The 21,077-nt window shown below is 38.6% G+C and overlaps 1 protein-coding gene and 1 pseudogene across 2 annotated transcripts; one reads left to right on the forward strand and one right to left on the reverse strand.

Annotated features, from left to right (window-relative positions):
* Positions 1-6,374, forward strand: part of LOC123821882 — a 59,380-nt pseudogene extending 53,006 nt beyond the window's left edge.
* Positions 6,375-6,587: 213 nt separating this feature from the next.
* On the reverse strand, positions 6,588-15,648 carry FBXO5 (F-box protein 5). Of its 2 annotated transcripts, none has more exons than XM_045843778.1 (5): positions 15,562-15,648; positions 11,114-11,822; positions 9,915-10,005; positions 8,677-8,859; positions 6,588-7,486 (listed from the first exon to the last, which is right to left on the reverse strand). In XM_045843778.1, exons 1-5 carry the CDS (start codon positions 15,566-15,568, stop codon positions 7,235-7,237), a joined length of 1,242 nt encoding a protein of 413 aa, XP_045699734.1. In that variant the 5' UTR covers positions 15,569-15,648; the 3' UTR covers positions 6,588-7,234. The 2 variants fall into 2 exon arrangements, with proteins under 2 accessions (XP_045699734.1, XP_045699733.1); XM_045843777.1 differs by lacking the exon at positions 15,562-15,648 and adding an exon at positions 15,089-15,305.
* Between the last annotated feature and the right edge of the window lie 5,429 nt (positions 15,649-21,077).

Here is a 21,077-nt window from a genome sequence, read left to right on the forward strand (position 1 = left end):
TAAAATGGCCTAATCACCCCAATTAAAAGGCAGAGATTATTAAATTATAAAAAATTACTTGACTATATTCTGCCTAGAAGAAATGCGCTTCAAATACAAGGACAAAAGTAAGTTAAAAGTAAACAAATGGAAAGAATATACTGCGCCAACATTAATGAAAACAACAACAAAAATCTGGAGTGCCTGTTTTAACATTACACAATGTGTTTTCACAGCAAAGACATTACCAGGATTACAAAGTGGTTTATAAATGATAAAGGGGTCATTTTACCAAGGGGCACGGAAATTCTAAATGTTTATGGAGCTAATAACAGAGTGCAAAATATATAAGGCAAATACAGATAGCTTTGTAAAAAGAAATAGATAAATCCACTATTATATTTGGAGATTTCAATACTCATCTCTAAATAATAGTATGAGTAGATAGAAATCAGTGAGGAGAAGAAAATATGAAAAACACCATTAAACAAGTTGAACTAATTGACATTTATAAGGCCTTATTACAAAGAAAGCAAAATGTACAGCCTTTTCGAGTAGGCATGAAACATTTATCTAGATAGATCATATTTTGGGCCGTAAAATAAGTAGTCAATAAATTTGTAAGGATTACAATCAGATTAAATACTTCCTATCACCACAATAAAATTAGAAATAAGTAACAGAAAGATTTTAAAATATTGAGAAACTAAATAACATACTTATAAATAACCCAGGGATCAAAGAAAATATCAAAAACTATAGGCATTTAAAAATGAATGAAAATATCAGAATTGGTGGTATTCTGTTAAAACCAAAGTTAAAGAACAATATGTAGGACTACACACCTATAATAGAAAAAGTTACATCAATCACTGAAGCTTCCACCTTAAGAATTGAAAAAGAAGAGCAATTTAAACTCAAAGTACAGGTACATGCAAAAAAAATTAAACTAGAACATTTTCTTACATCATATACAAAATAAACTCAAAATACATTGAAGATTGAAGTGTGAGACTCAAAACCATAAAAATCCTAGGAGAAAACATAGGCAATAAAATCTAGGGCATTTCTCTTAGCAATATTCTCCTAATATACCTCCTTAGACAAGGGAAACAAAAAAAAATAAACAAATGGGACTACATCAAACTAAAATGTTTTTACACAACAAAGGAACATTCAACAAAATAAAAAGACAACCCACTGAATGGGAGAATGTATTGCCAATAACACTAGGGGAGACTCCCCAAAAACCAAAAAATTGAATTTATTTATGAAAAATTGTGTATTATTTTTACACGTTTAAATGTCAGTTACCTTCAAAGTACTCTCCATTTGATGCAATATATCTATTGAGATGTTTTTCCAATGTTCAAAACAGTTTTGAACTTCTCACCTTTTATGCCTTTTAGTGCTTCTGCCATTTTTTTGTTTCACTCTTCCACATTGGCAAAACGTTTCCCTTTAAGGAATTTTTCATCCGGAAAACCAAAAAAAAAAAAAAAAAAAGCTGCTTGGGCGAGATAAGGTTAATAGGAAGGGTGGGGCACGGGGGCCATGCTGTTTTGGGTCAAAAACTTCTGAACACTCAGCATGGTGTGGGCAGCTGCACCCGTAAATCACCCATCATGAACTGGGCAAACACATTGAAAGAGGCTTCAAAAAAAATTCACTGAAGCCGAATGCAGCCTCTCACACCAAAGTCAGCTGGTACACCGATACAGATGGGTTCCTAGAACACTCCCCTAGCACGAGAAGCCTCTACTACAAAAGGCCCTCCCTCCAGAAAATAATTCTGGTTTTTGGGGGGTCCACCTCGCACACCTAACAAGGGGTTATATCCAAAATTTATAAAGAATTTATAAAATTCGACAGCAATAAAGCCAACAATCTAATGAAACAAATGGGCAATTCAAGTGACTTGAATAGACACTTCTCCAGGGAAGACATAGAGGTGGCCAATAGACGTATGAAAAGATGCTCAGTGTCACTAATTGTAAGAGAAATGCAAATTAAAACCACAATGAGATATCACATCACACATGTCATGATTGCTATCATCAATAGGTCAACAAATAACAAGTGCTGGTGAGGATGTGGAGAAAAGGGAACCCTCTTTGCACTGTTGGTGACAATGCAGACTGATGCAGCCACTGTGGAAAACGGTATAGAATTTCCTCAAAAAATTAAAAATGTAATTACCTTATGGCCCAGGAATTCCATTTTTGGGAATTTATCTGAAGAAACCTGAAACACTAATTTGTTAGAATATAGGCACCCCTATGTTCATTGCAGCATTATTTAAAATAGGCAAGATTTGGAAACAGCCCAAGTGCCCATCAGTAGATGAGTGGATACAAAAGTCGTGGTTCATTTACATAATGGAATACTACTCAGCCATTAAAAAGAGGAAACCTTATCTTTTGCAACAGATGGATGGACCTGGAGAGTATTATACTGAGTGAAATAAGCCAGTCAGAGAAAGAAAAATACCATATGATTTCATTTATATGTGGAATCTAATGAACAAAATAAACAAAATAGAAATAGAGTCAGGCACAGAGCAAACAGCTATCAGTGGGGAGGGTGGATGAGGGGCTGGGAGAAAAAAGTGAAGGGATTAAGGGGAAAAAACCTCAGACACAGACAACAGCGTGATTAGCAGAGGGAAAGAGGGGTGGGGACAGGTAGAAAAGGGGACAGGGGAGATAAATGATGACAAGAAGACTCGACTTGGATGGTGAACACACAATACCATATACAGATGATGTATTATAAATAGAATGTACACTTCAACCTATATAATTTTATTAACCAATACCACTGCAATAGATTCAATGAAAATTGAAAAACACCAAAGTAAACAATTTTTAAAAATAAGGTAAATAATAGAGAAAATCTATGAGATCAAAACATTATTTGAAAAGATCAATCTACATATAAAACTCTCATCAGACTGATTAGTAAAATAATGAGAAGACATGATTTACCAATACCAGGAATGAGATAAATGTCAACAGTACAAATTCTACAAATATTAAAATGATAATATTATGACCTATTTATTCCAATAAATTCAGTAAATTAAGATGGAAAATTCCTTTAAAATATAAGCTACTAAAGCTTACCCAAGAAAAATATAACCTGAATAGTCCTATATCTATTGAAAAATACATATTTTAACACCCTCCTCCTATCCCCCAAAATAACACAGCCCCACATTCAGATGGCTTCCTTATATAATTCTAACAAACATTAAAAAAGAAAATAATACTAATTCTACATAAACATCCAGAAAATTGAAAAGGGGAGACTATGTGCCAAAGACATCGTGGAAGAACTAGATTCGTCCCTCATGAATATAAATGCAAAAATTCTTAATATGCAGCAAATTCTTCCAACAACAGATTAAAAAGATAATACATCATGACTAAGTAGAATTAACCAAAGAATGCACAGTTCCTTTAACCTTTGGAAATCAAGCGGTGAAACTCATCACATTAAAAAACCTCAAGAATAACCACATAATCACATAAATAGAGGAAAAAATTGACAAACTTCAACATCCATTCCTGATTGAAAAAAAAAACAAAACTTTCAAGAAACTGAAAATAGAAAGAAACTTCAATTTGATAAAGGAGATCTATAAAAACCCCACAACTAATATTCTGAATGCTTTTCCCTTAACATTCGGAACAAGGCAAGGATATATCTCCTTTCAACATTTCTATTGAAAATTATATTGAAGCTTTTAGCCTATGTTATATGGCAAGAGAAAAAAAACATAGACTGTAATATAAGAAATAAAACTGTTATGTTCAGAAGACAAGATCATCTACATAGAAAATCTAATAGACTCAATTATAATAGAGTTGAGCAAGATTGCTCAACTCAATTGATCAATTGATAAGATCAATCAATTGTATTTTGATACATTAACAAAAATTATTAAAAATTGAAATTAACAACACCATTTATAGTAAGATTAAAATATACAATATTTAGGGATAAAGCTAACACAAGATGTGCAAGACATGTACAATTAAAAAATAAATCATTCCTAAGTGAAATTAAAAAAAGTAAACAAATGAAACAACAGTTTGTAGGGTGTTACAACTCAATGTTGTTGTCTATTGTCTCTTAATCTTACCCAGTAGATTCTTCCATTGCAATCTCTATCAAAACCCCACTATGTTTTTCATAAAAATTAACAAGTTTATTGTAGAAATGCAAAGGACCTAGGACATAATTTTTTAAAAGAAAACAAATAAAGGACTGTCACTAGCTGATATTAAGACTTACTATAGAACTAGTTATCACAGCAGTGTGGATTTGGAGTTCCAGAGACAAACAGATTGAATTAGAGTCCTGAAATAGTCCCTCATATTTACGTAACACTGAGTTTTGCCCAAGATGCAAGGCATTTCTGTAGAGAAAGAATAGTCTCGTCAACAAATGGTTCTGAAACAAGTGGATACTCATTGCGATCCATATCTCCCACCATAATTAAAATTTAACTGCGAATATATCTAAATATGACATTGAAAACAATCATACTTCTAGAACAAAACATAGGAAAAAGAAATATAAACTATTAGGCTAAGCAGATTTCTTAGATACGACACCAACAACATGCTCCATAAAAGAAATATAATTGATAATTTGAATTTCATAAAAAAAATCTCTTCCAAAAACATTGCTAATAAGACACATCCTAATGAACTACTTCTATTCAGAATGTATACTCTCAAATATCCATAAGAAAACAACACAATAAAAAGAAAACAATCATTTGACTAGACACTTCAGCAAAGAAAATGTATGGATATGGTAAACCTGAAAAGATACTAAACATTAGTCATGAGGGAGATGTAAAGTAAGCCACGAGATACTACTGCACACTTATTAGAATGGCTAAAATTAAATATGCCAAGTGTTGATGAGAATGTGAGTAAATCTAACTCCCAAACATATTGCTGAGAATGTAAAATGGCATAGCCACTTTGGAAAACATTTGGTATGGCTAAAGAAGTTAAACACACATTTACCATATAACCCAATCATTCCACTACTAATTATTTACCCAAGAGAAATAAAAATATACCACTTACAGAGACATATATAAATGTTTAGTCTCTTTATTTTTCTAAAAATGATTTTATGGAAGATAACTTAAAAAAATTTTTTATTAATGTTTGAATACAGTTGTCTCTATTTTCCCACAGCCCCACACCTCCCACCCTCAATCCTACCTCCCTTTGGCTTTGTCCATGGGTCCTTTATACATGTTCACTGATGAACTTATTTTATTTTTATGTATTTTTTGTTTTATATTTATTATTTTAATTGTTCAAGTAGTTTTCTGCCTTTTCCCCCCACTGAACTTTTTAATAAAGATTTTATTTACCTTACAGAGGGGGGAGGGAAAGGGAGAGAAACATCAACATGTGAGAAACACATAGATCAGTTGCCTCTTCCACAATCCCAACTGCGGGGACCTGCCACAAGCCAGGCACCACCCAGGCACCTGCTGGCTGGGAACTGAACCGGTGACCTTTCGATTCACAGGCCAGTGCTCAATCCACTGAGCCACACCAGCCAGGGCAATAGTCTCTTTATTTCTAATAACAACAATCTGGGGGTAGAAAACCAAATGTCCATCAACAGGTGAATATATAAATAAAGTGGTATATCCAACAGTATACTACTTAGTAAGAAACAAAATAAAGAACAGGTCCACACAAAATAGGTCAACCTCAAAGCAATGTTCAGTAAAAGCAGTCAAAGATCATGCCATTACGATCCCATTTATGTACTTTTCTAGAAAAAGCAAACTAATCTGCAGTGACAGAAAGATCAGGGATTGCCTGGGGGGTTGCCGGGGGGCACGGGGGCAGGGAATTATAAGGCAGGAAAAAACTAAGGGATCATGGTTGTTCATTATCTTAATCGTGGTGATGGCTTCACATGTCTATATCAAAATGTCCCCTTATAAATTTTAAATGTTACCAATTTTACCTCAGTAAAGCTCAAGTCAATTTTATTGAAGGTTTTACTCAAGTAGGTAAGATACACCCATGAATTCATCTGAGATGTGTTCCTTAGGCTTCTGCCCAATGAAGGCCCAAGCCCTTAAGCTGGAGTACCACCTACTGATCTGAGGTGCATGCCTTAAATCCTTAGGCCTTACCTGAATTCAGACTCTTAAAATTGGCTATTTAACCTACACAGTTTAACTGATGTATTTCTCCAAATGTGTTTTAGGGACTTTTTCTATCGAGTCATCCTCAGATGCTTATTTCAAGAGCCCGCTCCACACCGAAGACACCGTGAGTGAAGAGAAACCAGGGTCAGTCAGTCTCACTGGCACCCACGGAGCTGTGTGCAGCCCAGGATGACCATGGAGGCGGCCCAACACAAAACGGTAAGTACACTTAAAACCGTTTTTGCTCATCAGTTTTCGTTAGTATTTGTGTAATTAATGTGTGGCCCAGAGATGCCACAAGGTTGGACGCCCCCGGTGGAGCCTGGGAATCAAACTCAGCTATCTCAAGAATTGAGATGTTTACTAAAATAAAAGTTCACATGATTTATTAAACTTGTGATAATTTTATTCATAACAGTAACAAAAATGTATTTACATGTATATACAAGTCATATTAATTATCTTTGCATAAAAATAGAAATATTTATACATATGTACAAAGATATTAAAACATACAGAATTTTCAGACAAGAAAAACAGACAGGATTTCATGTAGAACACTTGAAAATACACACATTGATAAAGAGGTTAAAGAAAGGTGACAGAACATTTAAATTAGACCCCGTAAGTCAATATTTTCAATAGGTATCAGTTTGTTGAGTCAAATAAAATGTATCAAATGCTAACAGATGGTGAACAAAAGTTAGACTGTCTAGGTAAAATTACATGACCTTCTTTTAACATAAAATTGAATCCATCTTCTTTTACCCCAATCAAGTATCAGATGACTAGTTTTCCTTTTTCTTAAAATATTTAAATTTTCTAATTTATACTGAGAACTTTTCCACATTAAATTATAAAATATTTTAAGAGGTTGTGCATCCTCTACCTAGCAGGGGGGAAAATCTCATGTGTTACATTATACATAAAATTGAAAATCACCATACATTTATTCACATTATGTCATTATGTCATATTCTTATTTAGTTTTTAAATTAAAACCTAACAATTTCTGACTAACCTTCATGATCACTTACAATAGCTTTTAATAGATCACAATCGTCGTAAATTTGTCTTGCTTTTCTTAGTACCAGGGAGAGGACCCATTTTATAACTGGCTTTTAGAGACCTGCCATTCAAACAGTCTTTGGTGATATGATAATCACACAGGCACCTTGTACAATAATCAAACCCACAGCCTTCTCGCTTGCAGACTGCCCGTTGTAAATAGCCATCATATTTCGCAGGTGAATTACAGCGAATACAGGCTTTCAGGCTTTCATTCTTTTTCAAAGTCTTGGCAACCTAGTAAAAAAAAAATCCATAAACAAACTTTAGTAAAGACAGAATGTAACACAGGAAAGACTCAATGGCATCTCCATACCCTCTCCAATCCATGTATAAAGCACCAACGTCACACATAAGAGAATTCCTGCCTTTAAGGAGCTTGCTGTTCGATGGGTAAGAGATAATATAACCTAACAGCTGGTCCAGGAGCAATTTCCTAATGCTAATTTTAAGTACGTTCTTTTACTTCACAAATGCCTCTCATGCATCAATGCCTAAGTTACAGGGCGACCTTTTCTGTGACGTCGTCCTGGTGCTACTCAGGAGTTGGCTGCTCTTTTACCCCTCGTTTGGTTTTCTGAAAGCACCTACCGTATTGTAGTACCTGATAAGACAGCAGATGCTCAACATCATTTTTGAGTGAATATACATTCTATTAGTCATCATAATAAAGAGAAAACTAAATTTTATTACATATAATTTATATTTACTGACCAACATACGAGGCAGTCAACATTTTATTTCAAAACATGCACTTTTAACTACAGTTTTTAAATTAAGCTTGCAAAATCATCCGCATGTTGAGTAATACACACTACCCAATGATTTGAAGGGTTAATAGGAGGCCTTAAATTTCTGAAAGTTGGTCTTTTCCTGTTTGGTTCTCTTCCTCAGATATCAAAGCTAGCAACTGGAGAATGTAATATTGAATATTTTTATAAAAAATCTTTGAATCAAGGTTTTTCATTATTTTCTTTTTTTTTAAATATTTTATTTATTTATTTTTAGAGAGGGAAGGGAGGAAGATAGAGAGAGAGAGAAACATCAATGCGCGGTTGCTGGGGGTTATGGCCTGCAACCCAGGAATGTACCCTGGCTGGGAATCGAACCTGGGACACTTCATTATTTTCTTAGTGCTTTGAAATTAGATCTCAACATCACTAAACTGTCCCAAACAATGTCAAATGGTATCTATTATTTTCAACCGTAGAAAGACACATCCCTGTGCTCTTCCAATTTATCAGTTGAGTTATAGTTTCTCAGTTCCCTACATTTTTGAGACTAGAATGAAGGTGACAGAAGATAACGTCTCCATTAATAGTTTTAATTATGCTATAATTAAATTGAAGGTCTCCATTTCTTACTCTAAATCTTTTTAACAACAAATGGCCCATATGTTTCTAATTTATCGATAAACAAAACATTACCTCAGAAAATTCACTGTGCCGACTGTAAGCAGAACCCTTTCGATCAGCTGGGTCGGATAACTTGCCTCCAGCGTAGTTTCTGGAGGGAGGCTGGGCTGCCGAGGTTTGAACAGAAGCCAGTGCAGTTCTGAACTGAACACATTCTCTGGTTGAAGCATGGGATGAAAACTTAATGTTCTTCTCCTAAATAAGAAAATGTTTCAATAGGACTTCAATTTATATACAAATGCTTAAACACAGCCACACAGAACTATTCACCTAGACATCTAAAGCCTAATAACTAAGTTATTGACAGAAATTGCAAACCAGAAATTGTAACCGTATGACATCCTTAGCCTATGTTGTATTTGAAACATGGTTTATAAAGCAGTGCCAGAACAAAGTTATTCTTCCCACCACCAGTAGATGGCAATAGTCATGTTTAAGTTTAAGTGTCACCAGAGTCACGAACAGATTCAAAATTACCTTTTAGATTAGAAAAATGCCCATTAACATCAGCTTATTGATAAAGAAGTTAAACTTGGAGAATTAAAGCAATACTAATCTAGAATAACACAGCTAGTAAGTAATAAGATCAAAATTTGGACCTATGCCTGCCAACTCCCAGGTCTGAAATTTTAGTTATAAATTGATCTTGAAGTATTTTTGAAAGTAAATGAATTCCCTTCTAGACTAAGAATCTTCAGTATGTAAATAATATACTGTTTATCTGGTAAATGGAAAAATGCACACAAAATGGCAACCCAGATTAGCTAAATGATCAACTCACACTGAGAACTGAGTAATTTTTCTTTTTTTTTACACTTGGACATTCCATTTCTAGGAATAAATGATTGAGGTGGGTGTCCTTTCCCTTAGGAATTTTATGAGCTCTGATAAAAGTCTGAAACATTTTTTAAAAGGATTTTATTTTTATTTTTTAGAGAGAGGGGAATGGAGGGAGAAAGAGAGGGAGAGAAACATCAATGTGTGGTTGCCTTTAACGCGCCCCCAACTGGGGACCTGACCTGCAACCCAGGCATGTGCCCTGACTGGGAACTGAACCAGCAGCCCTTTGGTTCAGAGGCTGGTGCTCAATCCACTGAGCCACACTAGCCAAGGCAAAAATCTGAAATGCTTTTTGAATGTAAAAGATTTCCAGATTACCTGTAATCTTTTCTATTTTCCCCTTCTATTTCTGATGGGAAAGAGCACTAGCTGCTATTTTTTAAATGAAAACATCAATTGCAAAAACTTACAGCAACTCTTTGTATTGCTTTATTGCACAACTGCAATGCCCTCTTGTCATCTTCTAGAATCTTCTTCCAAGTTGTACTCACTTTAGACACACTGGAAAAGTAAATGATCATGAAGGACATAATTAAAGCATCACAGAGTAAGATGAATACATTATAGAAACATTAATAGTGCAAAAAAGAAATTTCTATGGTTCTCAAACTTGAATTTACATTAGAATTATCCAGGGCACTTAAAATTTAAGGATACCTCATGTCTAGTCATTGGGTTTAATTGGTCCAAAATGGGGGCCAGAGTTCTATACATTTTTTAAAGCTCCCCATGAAGTAATTCTAAGTGCATCCAGGCTTATAACCACTAATTTGTACTTCATTTTTTTTCACAATACCTGTAAACATCAAGTAGCCATCGGTGTAAATATGGCACCACATTAGCTATCTGGTAAAAGTTGTAGACAAATTTCTAGGTACTCTAGAACACACTACTATCAGTAAAAATCAACTGGTGATGTTGATTATCCCTCAAGAAGCTAGCCGACAATAAAAACCAACTTACTTACCTGTTTTGCTTTAGCTATGTTTTATAAAGACCACTGGGAATATTGAAAAATTTTTCGAAGAGTCAAAAATGACCCCAGTTGAGCTGAACCCAATCTAATCCAACTCTCAGTACCTCATCCTAACAGACTTTCTTTGGTGGAACGAGGAAGAAAGGGTAGTACAAGGTTTCTACCAAATAGTCATAATCAGACCCATTTGTGAGACTCTACTTTCTTTACTGTCAAACCTAGGAGAGTCTGGCATTACAAATGGCCTAAAATGACCGAAATTAATTTGTATTTTCAAGTGTGACAAGAGTTACAATTAGAACTGTACACTAGAACTAAGCTGGTGGTTTATACTTAAGTCCGAAAGATGTAGCTCATATAACAGATTTCAGAACCCAAAGAAACAAAGATCACAATCTAACAAAAAGTTTTCTAATAGCAAAAATATGAACATTGAAATAACTGGATTAAATGCATACTTTCAAAATTATCTTTCATTTTACAAGTGGCACACAAGTTGTAAAGTACTAGCAATCAGGCAAATCGTTCGTTATGTTAATGAAACATGCAAAAAACTACCCTATGCTTTGGCATGAACTGGCGTGCTGAATCATTAGTGTATTATATTAATACACTCAAAGCTACAATACTCACTTGATTAGGTCCATATCGCTGAGTTGTGCTAAAATATTTGCTAAGAGATGTCTGAGTCCCCTTCGAAAGAGTTCACTGAGAATATCTACAAATTCTAGGCCCATTTTTCTGCCAATTATATTCTGTAGTGTAAAACCTACATTATACTCCTTCAGCTTCTCCCAATCTATTTTAGGACTTCGTTTGGCATTCTTTTTTAATGTTGAACAAACCACTTTTTCAAAATGAAGAGCCGGCAGCAAGTTTCTGTTGGGATATTGGTCCGGACTTTGAGTCTGTAGCAGACGGGACTGCGGACTGCCATTACAACTTTCTTCCAGGGAAAGGCTAGCCTCTTCATACTCGAGGCCACTTTTTTGGGAAAATGAGGAATAGCCACTATCTTCATAAGGTTCATTGGTTTCTAGTTCTTCTATTTCATTTGAATTATTAAGTGTTGGTTGCACATGTTGATTTTCCTTGTTATGCAAGGGCTTGCTCTCAGCTTCAAGTTCATCGATCCTTGGGTTCACAATCGGTGATCCAATATCTGATAACCTTTCATAGTCTTTAATGCAGTCTTTAGAAGAACCTTCCAAACGTGCAGAAATGTAAGAGCCTAACTTTCCACTGTCATCAGGTTTTACCAGTTTAAGTCCAGAATAAGCATGGTTATAGTTAAAATCACACTTCATTTTGACAGAAAGAGTAGAACTTTCTCCTTTGCAACCTACAAAAACAACATCAACATTTACTTAACAGCAAAATTTCAACATATCCTTATTTCTTAAATTGGACTATAAGATTTAATTACTTTACAACTCTCAGCACTGTGTATTGCCTAAGTAGCTATGAACTTATGTTTAATTGAGACTTGACAATGAGAAAATATTACTTTATATATCTTATTCTTAAAAAGCTACTTCAAAACAGACTGCTTTTCAAACTGCATAACTACACTCGACTCATAGAGAAAGCCTAGTGACTAAGTTAAAAGTCATAAAAGAGGGACTATTTCACAAATAGCTTGGCTTGTGGAACAAAAAATGAATTGGGAGTGGGGTCTCAATTCAGAGATAACCTTAGAGTAATCAAACAGCTGTAAGAATCAGTGTTTATACCCTGATATTGAAATGACATAGTAATCAGCTTTAACTTTGGCATAACTCAAAAAAGCCAGACTTGTTTAGAGTTGTATCATCACCCCAAAGCCTTAGAAATCAGTTAAAATATCTTGAAAGCAGACATTCTCAATCTCCACACTAAATATTTGGACAAGATGTAGTGTATACATATACACACACAATATATATATATATAGTATGCATACATATACATATGCACTTACAAAACTAATTGGAGTATTCAGAGAGAAAAAAATATTAAGTGACTTCATGACTTCTTGAATTAGACCAATGAGGGTGGAGCCTAGTGCTGCCACTTATTCATCCAATGCCTACTTAGTAACATGATATGGAGAGAGGGAGAACTTAATTAGGAATCTCTTGGAGGTGACATTCTAAGATCCAAAAGCATTGTGGAAATCTAGGAGAGTTCCAGACAGAGGTAAATACTGGAAGCAAGGACAAGTGTTGAGTATTCAAGGAAGAGGAAGTTCTGTAGGGCTAGAACTGACTGAGCTAGGTGATTGAAAAGGTTGAAGAGGCAGAATGGTTTATAGGATTTTTAGGGTAGGATAGGTTTTATTCATTGTGTAATAAAGAACCTTTGAAGAGTTTTAAACAGAGACATCTGGTATATATTTTTTAAAAATCATGTCAACTGCAGTAAATGGATTGTAGGAAGGTATAAGTGGAAGCAGAGAGACTAGTTAGAAACATATATCAGAAAATTCCAGAGCTGAGTACTTGAGACTCGATGACCATAGTGGAAATAAAGATAATTGAACAGATGTGCCATCTATTTAGGAGGGTTAAGTCAAAAGTCAACAGAGTTTGCTGATTTACTGGATGTGGAAGATGAAGGAAAGTAGAGTAAAAAATACTCTGGGGTTTAACTTTTGGGCACCTAAGGTATAAAGTGTCATTTGCCAAGTTGGGGAAAACTGAGGAAGTCAACTCTTTCCTCATCTACAAAATGGGGGTGAGGAAATAACACTGGATATTCCCTGTCACATTCGACCTAATCAACAGAATTTATAGTGTATTTACCACATTATTTACAAGCCAAATGCCTTCATGTTCCTTATAGTGTACAACACAAACATTTAAAAAAATAGCAAAATACACTACAGATGTATGCATCTCATAATATCATATCCTTTTCCTAGGAATGAGATCCAGTTTCAAATGAAAATCCTTGCTGGACCTTAGTAGCTTTTGTGACCTAGAACTTTCAGTTAGTCTTTCATTCTCCATTTCTCTAAAATGGATAGTAACATCTACCTCATGGAGTTGGTAGATCCAACACACTGCATTTTTTAAATTTCTCACTTACAATCCAATCATGAAAAAGACACCATTAGCTAACTGGGCAAAAGGTAACCTATGTAACTTTTCATTACAGATCTGACATTCCTTATTAGTTAAACAGACTCCAGTGCTTAAAAAATCGTTACGGCTATTCCAATGTTAAATAACTAAGTTCTACAGTCTCCAATACCTTTAAGATAAAACCACCATGTGCCCAACATTAGGTGTGGCTATTCCTTTAAAAATTCAAGAGCCCCAAGGCTTGCCGCCATAAGCTGCTTATCAGCCACAATCCCCAAGCGAAATTTCAAAAATATTGGAATGAAATAAAATTTTACATTTCATCTTCTCAAAATTATAAACAAGAATTCAAGAGGACTGCATATACTCTCTTGAGGAACAAGGTGGAAAAGAGGCTACTGGAATTGAACAATCAAAAAACCCCTTCTAAAAAGCCATCAAGCTTCCGAATTTCCGAGACATAGATCTGGGATCTTCTAGAAACATATATAACCTGTAAAAACTAAGTATTTTTCTCTCGACTCTTCCAGACTCCCTTTCCAAAGAAATGGGCATCTTTCACATCTTACCAAATATACAATATCAAAATGCTGACTTTAAAATTTTTGGTCATTTCTTAGTTAAAATAAATGCATTTATATTTCCTTTAAGAGATAGCCAACAAAAAGATAAAAATAAGTGTTTGAGTGACTTCCATTCCATCCAAGTTTGGAACAAAAACAAAACCCCAAAACGAGTGCTCCAGGAGCACAGGTTATAATAACCCATTCTTCAGGTCTAACAAAACCAGCTACATATATCCAAATTCAGGGTTTTGTAGTAAAAATATTTCCCCCTCTCCCCCTTTGATTCCAGGCCTTAAGACTGAGTTCCTGGGTAAGGGGGGAAAAAAGGACAAATTGAATGTTCCTGTTTGGAAGTCCCAACGGAGCTGGGTCCGATGAGGGGGGTCCCTGCATTTGGCGGGAGTGGGTGGGGGTAGACCCTGGAAATGCGGAGGGGTCGGCGAGGTGGCCCCGAGGGCGCGGGCCCGGCGCAGGAGGCGGGAGATAGCCGCGAGCCCGATCTCCCGCGCCCGCCAGCAAGGGTGAGGTGGCGAAACAGCGGGGCGGCGGACTTGGGATCTGCGGGTGCGGCTCCGATACTGAAAAGGGGGGCAGGGAGTGGGGTCAGGCACCCGGCCAGGCCCCGGGGGTCGCCCTGCGGAGCCCGAGCCCCCGATGGGGGAGGGGACGGGAGGGGGCATTTGGCGCCCATTCAAGCCGGGTGGACAGGTAGAGCTTCCCAGCGCAGCTAGCAGAGCGCCCTAGGAGGCCTCCACCCGCAACTGCCTCGGAGCTGGCGTCCAGGTTCGGCGTGGCAGGCAGGAGCCGGACCCACCATCCCGGCTCGGCACATCTGGCTTCCCTTCCCCGAACCGCAGCCGCCCGCCCGGGGCCCAGGGTGAGGCCGCACGCCTGGACTCAGGTCGCAGGTCCCCCACCCCGCAGCATGCACCCCTCCTGGAACCCGTAAGCCCCTCGTGCCCCCTCCTTTCACTCACTGTCTGAGGGACGAGGGCGCCTGGGAGCTGTCACGTCGCTGCCGCTGCAGCGGCAAGAGCTGGAGGGGGAAGGTGGGGAGCAGCCGCAGGCACGCCGGCTCATGCCAGTGTAAGACGCGTCCTCAGGTGAGCCAGCAGCATCAGTGGGGGAACGAGCCTCCGGCCTCACAGAGCTCTAGCTTCCAAAAGGCGCCAGCTGGTACTTTTAAAATCTTTGAATTTGGTGCCCAAATCCGCAGGGCCCAATGGGGAAAGGCGTCCGCAGGCGCGCTCCAATGGGAAGGCAGTGGGAGGGGACGCCCTCACCCAAGCCCAATGGAAAGCTGTGGAGGCGGGGCCGGCCGCGAGGCCGGCCCGCCCCTCTCCTCCCTTGCTCCGCGCATCCGGAAGGATGCTGCCGACCGGGAGGGGCCGGAGGCGGGGCCTCGGAGCGCGGGGAGGCTGAGGCCCAGCCACACGTGGAGGGAGCCTACCACGCATGCGTCCAGATGCCAAAGTGCCACCGACGGTGGGGACAGGCCTCCTGCAAGTCCTGATTTCATCTTGAAGGCAGCTCCGGCTTCTCTTTGCAGATCACCGATAGGTACGAAGGGTAGTCGACTTCCTCCGATCATCTCAAAAACTGGAAATTAGTGAGCTGGGACTCTAGTCGTCTGGGAATGCAGCCTTTCCGGAAGACGAACCCTCCCCCCAGCTGCACTCAGCCCGCCTCTCTGGGATTTAGGCGCGCTCCTCTCTATCTCCTGGTTTCGCCCCTCTTCCGGCCCTGTGCTTATGCGCAGGCGCTTTTGGCGGGCGGTAGCCCCAAAGTTGGCGGGTTGGCGCTTGCGTTCTGGGATCCCCTGCGATTCTCTAAGGGGGGGAGGGCCAGCCTCCCTCCTGGCGCGGGTACCTGGTCCCGCCGTGGTGGTGGCGGGAGACTTGGAGCGGGCACCTCCTGGGTCTTTCTGGCGGGTGGGAGGATGGGACGGACAGACAGACACTTCCTTCTTGTAAGTGTATTTTATTTTCAACCACAGTTCTCCTGCCACCATTACATTGTACGGGCCTTAACCTTATTAAATTTTTATCTGTTCTCCCGGTGTTTTGGTGTGTTTCTTTCCTACAAGGGCCAAGCTCAACAGGCGGTAATCCTGCTCCCAAATAAAACATCCCGCCGTGGAAGTTCCAATCTCCACACCCTGTGGCAGGAGGCCCCTGGTCAAGGGAATGACTTTCTAGTGATGGAGGAATGGATGGAAGTACTTATTGTTAATGATTCAATGACAAGTACTGTATTAGTCCTGCTGAACGTTTTTTCACTTTTTGAGTGTGCCCGCAAGTAGCGACACTGCATTCCCTGGACTCAGCTCGGGCCATGGAGCAATGGAGTCACAGCATATAAACTCCGAAAGTCCGAGATCGTGTGTTTTGCAGTTTTACTTTTTTGCTTTTCTGCAGGTTCAGGGAGAGCTAATAGTTTACAGTAAGCGTTGAGTTAAATCGATGGAGAGCCCTGGATGAGGCAGGCGGGGGATCAGGATGGGTAGGGATGTGGGTGCGTCACGCCAGTGCAGGTTAGAGACTATTTTTATGTAAAATTTTATTAGGTCATTGTGGTTTTTTTATATTAAGTTTTATCTTTTAGAATGTCGTATTAAATTAGATTTTTCTTCGTTACTCAAACTTTGGGCATCCCTTAAATTTTGCGTCTTTAATTCTGTGTCTCGCCTTACATAGTCTGGCCCAGGTGCTAGGTCCTGGGGCTGACGAGACTAAGGTTCTGCCCATCAGGGAGCTTAAATACTAACTGGAGAGAAATTGGGAATTTCAGTAAATGAAAGAGAAACTTAACAGAAAGGGGCACAGAATGGGCAGTAGGAGCATCAATTAATGACTTTGGGTGGTCGGGAAGCTTTTTGAGTTTTTGTCCAGCTATCAATGCAAAGATCTGCATAACAGGCAGAGGGAAGAAACTGAAAGTGTTTGGCCTGTTCCAGGGCTTGAAGGATGTCTAGAGGGCACTGAGCAGAGGACGATAGTAGGGGAAGAGGTCAAAGAGGTGGAAGCCAGATCCTGTGCCTTTGTACGTTTGTATGTAGTTTAGAGTTTCTTCTGATTGCCACGGGTAGTTTTTGAAGGGACTTTTACTAAGAAGAATATGTTGAAAAAATGTTAAAACTATAGTGGCTTATTATCTACTAAACACTTTGGAAATGTTCCTTTAATGCGCACATCAACCCTAGCATTATTTTCATTTGATGATTGTGCTTAGCAGTGTAAGTTAATTCCCGCAGCACCGCACAGCTACTAAGCGAAGACTCCAGCCAGTCCACAGGAAACCCTTTACTTTCCTCTCTGTTCTACTGAGGACTGATGTTTCCTGGAGGCCTGATTGTTTATAGTACATTTTTCACATTACTTTCTCTCTTGACCTTAGAGATCATATTTATTTACCTCTTTTCAGTTGCAGAAAAATACGTGAAATTTGAGGGGAGGAGAGTTTCTCATTTAATTAGTGGAGCCCCTGGTCTGTATCCTTTGGCTTTTAACCGTAGCTTAAAAGGTATTATCCAGCAGTTAAGACTAAAACATGTTACTGGAAAACACAAAATTTCTGTAGTAGTTAATATAAGGTAATATAAAGAGCCCGATATGTTTTATTGTGTGCTGGAATAGTTTGTCAGAGTCTTTCACTTTACTGAGTTACTTAATATTGATTTTTAACTGTTAGAGCTTTAATTATGATGTAATATTAACTAACAACTTACTCAGTAGGTTCATGAGCTCCTGTTAATTTCATTTTTAATAAGAAACTTGTAAAGGGCTATTCTAAATTTTATAAGATGTTAGCAGATACCTCTTCCTGCAAATCAGTATCAGTCAGAATTGTTGAGTTCTTAGGTACAAATAGAGTGCAGAGAGAATCGCCTTCATTCTTATAGGAAATTCTTACTGCCTACAGCTTCTAAACATTAAGAAGCATATGAAAATAATTGGAACGTGGTACTTGTCCTTGTGTTTAACATTTGGGCCTGCAACCTAATAGATATGAGATGCTCAGTAAATAATCTTAGAGTAAAAGATTATTTGGGGGCCCAAGGGGGGAGAGATAGGGCATATAAAATATAGCTACAAGGTAACATTGGGTAGTTACATACATCTGGTTCCAGTAGGACTTTATATGGAATAGAAAAGTTACTTGTATATGACAGGTCAGCCTCAGCCCTACTGATATTTTGGGCCAGGTTGTGGGGGGCCAGTCTGTGCATTGTAGGATATTTAGTAACATTCTTAACCTGTAACTCCCCCCATCCACTTGTGTTAACTGTCTCCCAACACTGCCAAATGTCCCCCAGGAGCAAGATTGCCTGTAGGTGAGAACCACTAGTGTAGGGGATGCTTTTTGAGGGAGTGGAGAGGAGGGAGGTCTTCCATGGCATAAGAAGCAAAGTGGGGAAACGTTAAATGCAGGTGCATTTGTCAATAAAAACTATGTAGTTTGATACGGCCTAAGGGGGTGGTGTATAAAATGGGCTGATACAATTCTGGATACAGATATAGATGTCTATGCACATATAAGAATTGGAGTTTTATGTGAGCGGCCGTGGGAACCTATCAAGCTGTTGAGCACGGGAGTGACAGAATGAGAGCCTTGCTTGTCAGGAAGATGAGCCTGGGGTTATGTATATGCAACCTGAATTACCGATAGAGGATGTAGCGAGAAGTCAGGGGACTACGAAAATAGTCCACGAGAGAGTTAATTCTGGACCAGAGTGGTGGTAATGGAGTCAGAGATGAACAGAGTGTTTAGGAGGAGAGTAGGGTTAGCAGTGGACTGCATGTGAGGAAGAGGAATCGGAGAGGACTACACTTTACATCTGAGAGCGGGAGAATAGTTATGCCATTCAAGAAATTGAGATCACGCAATGAGACATGGGTTATAGAGGAATATGACAAGTTTCATTTTAAACGGTGTGATTACCTGTTCATACATCTTCAAAATTCCCATTCTAGCCAAATGACTTGATTAACTAGGGTTGTAGGCCATTTTGAAATTTAGTTTTTTTTCTCAGCAATACCAGATTTCTAGAGAAACATTTCATTTACAACAACCTTTTAGACATCTCCGTGGGGCATATTATATGGCATAATGTTAGGTCCAGGAGAGACGAGAATGAAGAACAGAGTTTTGTCTACTACTAAGGTGGTGTGGCTGGTCTAGCAATATGAGTTTGGTCCATTCCCTGACTCACCCTTTCCCATCTCTTTCTTAAGCACGCAGTCCTGAGACAGGAGAACACCAGTGAGTTTATTCCCTTGCCATAAATCTTGTCATACAGGTATGGTAAATTTCTATGGAATACCAATGAAAGCCATTTCTTCTGCCTAGGTGCTAAGGTGCCCTTTAGGTTGGACCTTGAAATCTGTCTGCAGAGGTAAACACTGTTTTCCAGGCAGAGAAGGGCAGCATAAACAAGTAGGGGTGACGACAGTGCATGGTTTATGCTTAAGGTAGCTGTGTAGATGCATTGTTTGTGCAAACAGTTACAAAACCCCAAGGCTCTTAAAATGTTAGAATTAGGGTCCCAGTAGACTTCATGCCAAAGTTACACTGCTCAACCCTTTTCCTGGGTTCCAAAAATTACATATGAGCACCTAGGAATAACTATAGGAGACTAGTGAGTGAAGTGGGAGCCAGTGTCCGTTCACGGACCAGGATTTGTCAATTTGTCTGCATGTGTTCATAACGCACCTACCGATACATACCTTAAATTCATATTGTTAAAGTTACCTAGGTACTACGATTTTTTAATACTATGAGGTTCTAATAGAGAGGAAATTTAAAAATTGATGCAAAGTTCTTTTTCATTTTTATTAGTGTAGCTCTCATACCGTTTCACTTTGGATCGGGAGTGAGGGAGCAGAGCAGGATGGGGGAAGTAAGTCAATTTCACTGTCTCTTCCTTGCTTACGGAATGAAATACAGTATTTGAGACCTTTCACAATCTCAATCCAACTTTCCTAATTACTGCCTGTTAGAAGAGTTAAAGAAAAATGAATAGTACGTTGAAATTTTTAAAACCAACAGATTTTTATTCAGAAAGGAAAATGCAGGAGCCAGGAGGAAGGTGATAAATCTGGGATGTGGGCTTGGGCTGGGCTTTGTGCGGGTGGGCACCGAATGTGGTCGACTGAACGTGTCTGGCTGTGTCCTTTAGTTGCGTAGGTCACTGAAAGGTGCATTCATCAGCTTTTCTTGGGAGGGCAGAGTGCCTTTCATGAGCAGAAGATTCCAGGGAGAGAGATCCTCTTCTAATGGAAGTTCTCTTGATATATTTGATAATCTTTGGCTAGCTTTAAATTCTAACCTGTCTTTAATGTTTTTTTAACTTGATTACACTTCCCTTAGAAAGTCATAAGGTGAGAGAATAAGTTATCAGTATAAAATTACTCTGAAAATTAGCACAAGCGGAGGCTTTTAAGGGAATAATAAAGGTTGAGTTAAGGAAACCCATTACCCAACAATAATATAGTTTTGAATATACTAGAACATAGGCTCAAGAATTCAGACTACTGTTGATTTCCAACAAATGTGGAAAAGTGTGCAGTTTGGGGACTTAACAAAATGCCTCCTAATTCCTTAATGTTTTAAAATCTTAAAACCTTAGTAGTAAAATTGTTTTCTCTGGAAATCTTACTTTGTGATTCTGTAAATTTAACTTTTTTTTCATTACCACTAGGTAGAACTCTTACAATAGTAGTCCTTAGTACCCTATGTTTTAAAAAAATTCTTGAGCATTCCTGGCTTTTCTCACTTCTTAATGGGATAACTGACATGTCCTATAGTTCTTTCCTTTATGTTTTTTGTCAGACAGGTTGAGTTTGTTACTACTCCTTGCAGCGAAGGAGCACACACACCGTGGGGGAACCATGGGGTGTCTCCTGTTTCCTTAACAAATACATCACTGTATTCGAGGTGGCTTTCAACCCCAAGGTCTTTAACAAC

This window comes from Phyllostomus hastatus, unplaced genomic scaffold, assembly GCF_019186645.2.
Source record: "Phyllostomus hastatus isolate PE091 unplaced genomic scaffold, TTU_PhHast_1.1 phas_contig_40, whole genome shotgun sequence".
NCBI classification, from domain to species: domain Eukaryota; kingdom Metazoa; phylum Chordata; class Mammalia; order Chiroptera; family Phyllostomidae; genus Phyllostomus; species Phyllostomus hastatus.